Consider the following 8,954-nt stretch of genomic DNA (forward strand, 5'->3'; position numbering starts at 1 on the left):
CTATGATGCAAGAGTTCGGTTATGTGGTGTGTGGAAAACACACTTGTCCGGTTTGATGAACACCAATCTTCAGTTAAATAACAGCATATTTCGATTGGACAGTTAATATATCTTGCTGATATATTGTATGGAATCACTTAGGCATGCAAAAGAAGAAAGATAAGAATATCATTGAACTATGCCCAAAGACAACTTACTGAGTATACACTATTTTGCCATAACCATAAACCCGTATCATGTACCGCTAACAACGAATGTTCTTACTTTCAAGGGACTCTATTTATGATTTAGCTGCAATATGTTTTTTTAATGTTCTAATTGAGATATTGGATATTGTTTTTTTATTATAATGATGAAACACCGGAAAGTATTCAACAAATACTTATTTGATCAGATAGGGTCAGTTCATGCCTGTGTTCATCTACTAAGACTAATGCAATAGCGTCTTTCACGCGTTTCTGCGTATTTCTGTCAGATGTATAAGCAACAAACCTTAAACTTCTTACGACGGCCTATCATTTTAAGAAGCACCATTCTGTTAAATTCCACGTGATAACGTCAATTTGTTGCTTTGTTAGCAGTGTTGCAAATGTTACTATCGTTTTAGAACAGTTTCAATCAAAGCAAAAGAAACGCATGATTGAGGGACAAGAACAGGGGAGGTCAGTCATAGACTCAGATGTAAAAACAGGAAATCGAAGACGTTCTGTTTGAGAATTGTGCTTGTGTTTGTGTTTGTGTTTATTGACTATTAAAGTGCAAGCAAATTCGAATCCTATTTAAATTGGGAGTCTGGCGATGTCCATCTTAAAATGTTAGCAACAAAGGGGTATCTTTTTTTTATTTGGACTTTTTTTTACATGTTTACTTGTTATACGAGTTTGTCAATACCATTTACATGGACTACCTTAAATGTCTGCTCACACATACAAGTAAATCTAGCTAGGTATCTATCGGTATATATCCGTATATAAAATGTATTTGTTTCGATATATTTAAGGGGAGGCCACTGCGTCTATAGAAAAAAACTTGCGGGAGTCACAAAACGATTGACTGCCGCTGAAACGAGACTTACCAAAAACAAACAAAATGGCGCCGGTTAAAGTTCAGGTTGAATACTGGTAAACAAAACTCATAGTTTATCTGTATTTCTTATCTTTTGAGCAATGTTTGACAATGTTGTATGTGTTCTTTTATTTCATACAATTAAATAAGTCTGCTTCATTAAGATTTCTACGCATGAACGCTTTTAAATTTAAGTTATTTTAGAAATGTTCGGGCTATAATAAATCAAATATTCAAGATTTTAAATTAAGTTATACTTTAAGTAATAATTACAACGGAATTGGGCTTCTCTTCCTTTATGTACATTATTATGAAGCCTAGACTTCGGATAGATTTACTTCACCATTAGTTTATAGACTCAGATAAAATTTCTCAGATTAAATTAAGTCTATGTTTGTAGTGTCAACCAATATTGAACTTCAAACAGTCTTGCTGTTAAACTAGCTTTTATAGCAACATGGTATTGATTGCGTATCTACAGTTTTAGGGATCAGGCATACACTCTTACTTACACTTAATTTTGAAAGATAAGCTTGTAAAATGTTAGATAAGCTTGTTGTCTAAAAAGCACAAGTCTGAAACACTTCATTCGAAAATATTAAAGGCTGTATTGTTTGTTTTTTCAGTGGAAGCTGAGGTCACTTCCCTCGGTTTAGGCGTCTGATGGAGGACATCCTCTCAGAGTTGCCAGAAACCGAGGTGGTAGGAGATGTCGGGAGAAACCGTAAGTGTCTTTGAGCATTGTTTTACAGTTTCATGTATGAATGCCAGAGTAAAGTCGAAGGAGCAAATGTACAAATTAACTTGTTATTTTAAAAGCAATATGTCATTCATTGGACCGCACTAGCATATTTTTTTTAAATAGTTTCTCAAAACCATTTTTAATTTGCATCTTAAAATTGACAACTGAGTTAATTTTTTAGGCTGCAAAACTCAGTTGAGAAATTCAAAAAATGATTTGCATATGTTTTCAGAGTCATTTGAGGTCTCAATTAATGGACAGCTGGTGTTCTCAAAACTAAAGACATATGGGTTCCCCAAAGCACAAGATGTAAGTTCATAAATAATATAAATAATAATAAAATCTCACAAATATAGAATAAATAGTAATAGGTCTGTTCCAGGGAACAATGAAATATTCAGGGACAAGCCCAAATGACAATGAACTAGAGACATCAATGTATTAACACCATATACACAAATGAAACACCACCACCAGACCACACACACATCAAAATAGGTTTCAAGTCAGCTGTCAGAACTAAGCATTTATCCTCCAAAAAAACAAATATGTATATGGACAATTTACAATGTCAGAAGTGTTCACATTTATCAATGCTGTAAGAAGATCACATAAAAATTAAGCACTTAAACCTAAGAACTTAACTAAGAAAGAAACTGATGAACCAGCATACATACTGAGAATGTTTTCAATGGAAAATGGCCGGGGATTTTAAATTGTCAAGCTATTTACTGAGCTTACAAGCCAGGATAACATGTATACTCTCTGATTGTATAGTTATTTATCAAATAGCCAAGCAATGATAAATGACACAAAATTAAAGTTATCGAGTATAAACCAACTTCAGTGGTACCTTTTATGTACATTTATTTTCAGATAATTTAAGATACATAGAACAACAATGTTTATTGTATACGAGGGCTCAAAGGCCTGCCAAAATGTGTATAATTGAAAGGCATTGGTAATAACCACAAATAGTGAAATATATTATTTATTTTTAAATCATGAAGGCATTCTAAAGGGCTGTGTTGAAGTTGGTTTCTATTGAGTATTCTCAGAAATGCCTTGAAATTACAGATTCATAATCAGGGAAATAAACCATAATTAGTGATATGTATTTTATATTTTAAGATAATAAGGGAGATCCAGAGAGCAGCACAAGGGGGGAAATGCTAGGAAATAATTGATTTAAAGTCAGGGGTATTAACCATAATCAGTCATTTGTTCTTTACTTTCAGATAATAAAATAAATTCGGAGTGCTGCCCTAGGAGAGAAGTGCCAGGAAAAAGTTGTATCGAAGTCATGGGTATAAACCTTATATATAGAAATATGTGTTCTTTATTTTCAGATTATTAAGGAAATACAGAGGGCTTTACAAGGGGAGAAATGCCAGGAAATCACGGATTCCGAGTCCCCCTGGTGTGTCCTACTCTAATCCTGTGTGCCTACTACACAAATGCCTAGCCTGCAATTTACAGAAACACATACACATTGAAACATATAACCAGGAGTATGGTTGGAAAATAACAACAAAATTACCCGTGCGCAAGTGTGTGTACTTAAATATAAGTGACATAACGTGAAAATACCTTTTCTAAGTTTTAAATGATTACTGAATAAACTAGTGACGCAAGAGGATGTTTTAACAAATGTATGGAATGATGTGTACAGAAAAACAATCTTATAAGATACTTATTCGAATTACAATTCAACTCAAGAGAAATATACATCAGCATGGGGACCTGTGTTTCCCACATCCTTTCTGTGTAACTGTTGTCGTATCATTCAAGCCCTCACCTCAAAGGTCAAGATTACAATTATAAGCCATCTGGTTATCATCGGACAAGACACAATCGGAGTCATTTGACAATTTCCTGTGACTGCCTTTTTTAATAATATTTTCCGTAAAATAAAATTCATTTTGGTCTCTACATTAATTGTGTTAAGTAACTGTTGTGTCCTTTAGATGATGTGTTTCTCTTTGTTACAGGCCTCGTTAATGTGATAGGAATATTCAAATCCAGATTTTCAGTTTAATACTATACAAGTGAATGAGGAAACTTAGCTAAAAAATTGAAGCTATTTTTCTGATAAATATTTTTGATAAATATTGTTGATGTTAGTATTTAAGTGATAGTCAGGGATTTAAATATTTCCTCTATTTTAAAAGTATGTATATTATACAGAAGATATATACGTTCATGTTGCAATTACATTGTGTTGTTTATATACATTCAAATACATGTATATATTTTGTTTTCAATAATTATTCATTGGTTTCGTACCTCATTGTTGTAAATTTCTTTTCTTTATAGACCACTTTTTCTTGTTTGAATCAAAATGATTATATAATTTTTGATATTTGTATTTATGATGAATTTAAATATGATGTATAACTACCAAAGTTGCATTTAATAAATGTATTATGTAAGAAAATCAAATGTAAAGAGAAAATATTTCTGATTTAAAAGTGCTTTAATTTTAAATTGCTTTTGCCTATCATTCTCAAACATTTCTGTGCAATTTACCTTTTGTCTACCTTTTGTCGTCTAGGGAACTTCTTTAGCCCTAAAAGGCTAGTAAATCCATTTAAACTGCTTCGTCTGTAAGTTCTCCGCCTTCGGTATGACTTAATATACTTCAGAAGTATCAAACCGTTTGTTTTTCCAAAGTTTATCAAGACCTGCCTTGAAGGCATTCACAGATGTGGTGTTCACTAATTCATGTGGCAAATTATTCCAAGTTGAAACTATACGATTGCTGAAAGAATTTTGACGTAATGATTTCCTTGCTTTAGGTTTAAATAATTTCAAATTGTGTCCTCTGGTACCACTATTGTCAGCAAAGGTGAAAAATGTTGTCATACTAATGTCATCAATATTGTGTACTATTCTAAACACTTGAATCATGTCGAATCTTTTCCTTCTAAAGTCTAAAGATGGGAGGTTTAATTTTCGTAATTTAACGGGGTAAATGTTTAAACTTTTGACTTAAGGTAGTTTTTCATATAAATATCAACATATTTCAAAGATAGATTTAAAATAAAAAATAAAATAACTGTTTTGATAAATTACTGTAATTGCCAAATATTGAATCGAGTATAAGTGTACTTTCCGAGTAAAAGTGTACTTGCCGAGTAAAAGTGTACTTGCCGAGTATAAGTGTACTTGCCGAGTATAAGTGTACTTGCTGTTAAACGGTCTCTCACAAAGGGTTTCTATTTCGAAATTCGACCATGCATGTATTAAGTTGTTTTTAGATAATAAGTAATGATTTTCAAACCAACATTATTTTTTAGTGGTCTATATTATATTATGTAAACTACATGTTCCCTTAAATGGGGTCAGTCACTATTTATATTTACCGCATCACCTGATTAATATCTATAACTGCTGACACCTGATTTTTTAAAATAAATGTTCAGGTAAACATAAGAAATGATGCCTTCTAATTGGACAAACTATAACGTTGATCACTTATCATGAACAAACACTTGCACTTTTTTTCTGGAATTTAGCAATGAAGGCCTAAAATTAAGTTTGCCTTCCCCGCATTGTCCAAAACTATGGATTACAAATAAACTTATAATAATGTATTCAAAATAGTTTGAAAAATATTTCAAATAATTAACGATTTCTAGCTGAAGAGACAAGATACTAACAGTGACACTCTTTTTCAAAATCAATACATACACCTGTATAACAAACATAATTTTGAGTGACGAACCTTTAACTTCTTTCTTAATAATGCATTTATGATAATTATTTATTACGGATGACCAGATTGTAACTGTATATTAAATAGCTTGATACCCAAAAATATTAAATGATTATTGAGTGCTAAAAGATATATAGTGTGATCTACTTCCATCTCATAAGGTAGAAATTCCGTGTTTTCTGCACCATTATTTTAAATTAAGCTCGGCATCGTTTATAACAACCATTGTTTTCGACATTTATTCATCGTTTTTGTTATATTAAAACAATTTTATTAATCGTGGTAAATGCCATTTGAAAGTAAGAGTGCACCTTAAAAAATAGCAAAAAATATGTGTTTTTGTCAACTTGACTCATCATCAAAGATGACATAATTTTTTATGTCGTTTAATGGTTATTGCTATAGTTTATCCTTGCGAAATTCGATATATTAACACATTTCATATCATGATGCCTTATGTGTATTGAAAATAAACTGTAAGCATTTTAGCTTGACTATTCGAAGAATAAGGAGAGCTATCCTAGTCACCCGGGCGTCGGCGTAACCACTCTTGTTAAAGTTTGCGTACCACCTCAAATATTTGCAAAGTCCATTGACATACGGCTTTGAAACTTTGCACACTTGTTCACCATCATGCCCCAAACCTGTACACTTGAGGAGGTAACTCTATTAAGCATTTTGACAAAATTATGCCCCTTTTTCTACTTAGAATTTACGTTAAAGTTTGCGTACCACCTCAAATATTTTCAAAGTCAATTGACATCTGGCTTTGAAATTTTGCACGCTTGTTCACCACCATGCTCCCAACCTGTACACTGGAAGAGGTAACTCTATCAAGCATTTTGAAAATATTATGCCGCTTTTTCGACTTAAAATTTACGTTAAAGTTTGCGTACCACCTCAATTATTTTCAAAGTCCATAGACATCTGGCTTTGAAACTTCACACGCCTTTTCACCATCATGCCCCCAACATGTATACAGGAGGAGGTCACTGTATTAAGCCATTTGACAGAATTATGGCCCTTTTTCGACTTAGAATTTAGGTTAAAGTTTGCGTACCACCTCAGATAATTTCAAAGACCATCGACATATGGTTTTTGAAACTTTGCACACTTGTTCACCATCATGATCTTAACCTGTGTACAGGAGGAGGTCACTGTATCAAGCTTATTTACAATATTATGCCCCTTTTTAGCTCGACTATTCGAAGAATAGGTGGGCTATACTACTCGCCCCTGCGTCGGCGTCCGGTTAAAGTTTTAGAGCAAGTTGGGATTTTCACTTATAAGTCCAACACCATACATTCAAATGACTTAATACTTCACGCAGTTGTTCAGGGCCATCACATGATGAGGTTAGATGAATCAATATTATCCTAAATACAAGTTATGGCCCCTGATTGACTTAGGTTAAAGTTTTAGGACAGGTTAAAGTTTTAGGGCAAGTTGGGATTTTCACTTAAAACTCAAATACCATTCATTCAATTGACTTAATACTTAACACAGATGTTCAGAGCCATCACATAATGAGGTTAGATAACTCCATATTATAATTTATACAAATTATGGCCCCTGATTGATTATGTAACTTAGGTTAAAGTTTTAGGGCAGGTTGGGATATTGTTTAATAACTTCTATACCCTTCATTCAATTGACTTAATACTTCACATAATTGTTCAGGACCATCACCCAATAAGGTTACATAACTCTATATCCTTAATACAAGTGATGGCCCCTGATTGACTTAGGTTAAAGTTTAAAGTTTTTTTTTAAATTTCCTTTGAAAGGCATATCTGTATTTTCTTAACCACATTTTCATAATGGGAAAACAAGTTAGTTGAATGACTTGCGTCATTGTTTGGACGGGCTGGTGGGAGGGCAGCATCAAAGTCACCTTATGTATCGAATAATTTTAGTTAGGTTTGACATAAAGAGACAAAACTTGGTATTATTATATCGTTATTGTATTCTAAGTCAAAGCGGCGTAGTCTTGTTTACTTAGAACTTACGTTAAAGTTTGCATACTACCTCAATATGCCTCAATTTCTATTATCTTATTATAATGTTCTTATTATTGACCATTCAACAAGGCTTTTTTATTTACACTCAATATCCTCCAGGATGGATATTATTTTATATTGTCAATCACTAAGAATAGTCGAGTGCGCTGTCTACTGACAGCTCTTGTTTAATTTATCTTTTACATTTGTGTTTAACCATTTACACTATTTATTATTTAAAGATGCACCCTTTTTTCCCCTATAAGGAGTACCACAAATAATACACGTTTTAATTTATTGAAAACATATCGAAAACAACGGATTTTAAGGAAGAAACTATGATTTAATTGAAAACAAGGTGCATACAACACGAACATTCTACCTTATGATACGATTGCTGATCGCCGTTTTATCTTTTAGGACCCACAAATCATTTGATATTTGTACGTTTTAAGCTATAAAGTGCATGGTTTCAATCTTGTAATCAGCAATTGATATTTTCCATAAATGCAATATTCAGTAAGTAGCTAAAGGTTTTAATACTCAAGATGTATGTGTCACTTTTTTATACGAGTATTATTTAAAGCTCTATTCTGCCAATGGTATTTGTAATGACACTAGTTTGTCCGTTGGTCCTCTGGTATTGTCAGCTCATGTGTTTTTGCTTGAAAAATATGAGAGCCATTCTTACTCATCATGGCGTCCGCGTTGGCATCACATCTTGGTTAACATATCGCATTTAATCTCATCTAAGTCAATATCTCAACAAACACATCGCATATTGCATTGAATCTGTAGATAAGTGTTTCAATGCATCCAACGTTTTGCAGGAACAAAACTCTATTTTGCATATTAGGCAAATTGTTACCCTTGACGTTTATTATTCCACTTTCAATTCAGGTTCAGGTTTTTGGTGTATAATTCAATATATCAGCAACTACTTGAAAAATTGCATTGAAACTTGATGCAATAAATTCAAAACTGCTTTACCAATAAAGTCAGATTAAGTTGCATGTATTTCAAATAAGGGCTCTTTGTTATTTTACTTCGGATTCGGGTAAAAGGCGGTAAAATAGTCGAGCACGCTGTCTGTGTGACAGCTCTTGTTTTCCAAGAAAGATGTATATTTGTCATAGGCTTGGCGTCGTTGTAATACAACAGTTTTATGATTCTACCTTTTTCGCCTGTAAAACAGACGAGTGTTGGTGTATGTTTAATGGAGCCATTGTATTCCTGCAGTTGCAATGATTTAACATGACATACTGTTTGACGTTATGAAATGAAGTGTATTAATATGGGGGATGTCAGGTTTACAACTAGTAACAAATTAAAGAAAAATACCCTTGGTCGCAATTTATCAATACATTATTTCCTCCCATAATGAAGAACTTTGAAATCAATGTCTTCGGGACATGGGTGCGTAAAATTT

General features: G+C 32.9%; 1 protein-coding gene across 1 annotated transcript; it reads left to right on the forward strand.

Annotated features, from left to right (window-relative positions):
• The first annotated feature begins 1,076 nt into the window (after positions 1 to 1,076).
• On the forward strand, positions 1,077 to 7,368 carry LOC128221252 (migration and invasion enhancer 1-like). The gene is made up of 4 exons (XM_052929792.1): positions 1,077 to 1,121; positions 1,692 to 1,789; positions 2,040 to 2,116; positions 3,157 to 7,368. The coding sequence occupies exons 2-4, from the start codon at positions 1,729 to 1,731 to the stop codon at positions 3,241 to 3,243; spliced, it is 225 nt and encodes a 74-aa protein (XP_052785752.1). The 5' UTR covers positions 1,077 to 1,121; positions 1,692 to 1,728; the 3' UTR covers positions 3,244 to 7,368.
• The last annotated feature ends 1,586 nt before the right edge of the window (positions 7,369 to 8,954 follow it).

Source organism: Mya arenaria, chromosome 16 (assembly GCF_026914265.1).
Source record: "Mya arenaria isolate MELC-2E11 chromosome 16, ASM2691426v1".
NCBI classification, from domain to species: domain Eukaryota; kingdom Metazoa; phylum Mollusca; class Bivalvia; order Myida; family Myidae; genus Mya; species Mya arenaria.

Excerpts from the sequence above, each read along its gene's own strand:
- LOC128221252 (XM_052929792.1), top strand. The coding sequence starts at position 1,729 with ATGGAGGACATCCTCTCAGAGTTGCCAGAAACCGAGGTGGTAGGAGAT. Across the intron at positions 1,790-2,039 it reads AGGAGATGTCGGGAGAAACC|AGTCATTTGAGGTCTCAATT; the intron begins GTAAGTGTCTTT and ends ATATGTTTTCAG. Across the intron at positions 2,117-3,156 it reads GGTTCCCCAAAGCACAAGAT|ATTATTAAGGAAATACAGAG; the intron begins GTAAGTTCATAA and ends CTTTATTTTCAG.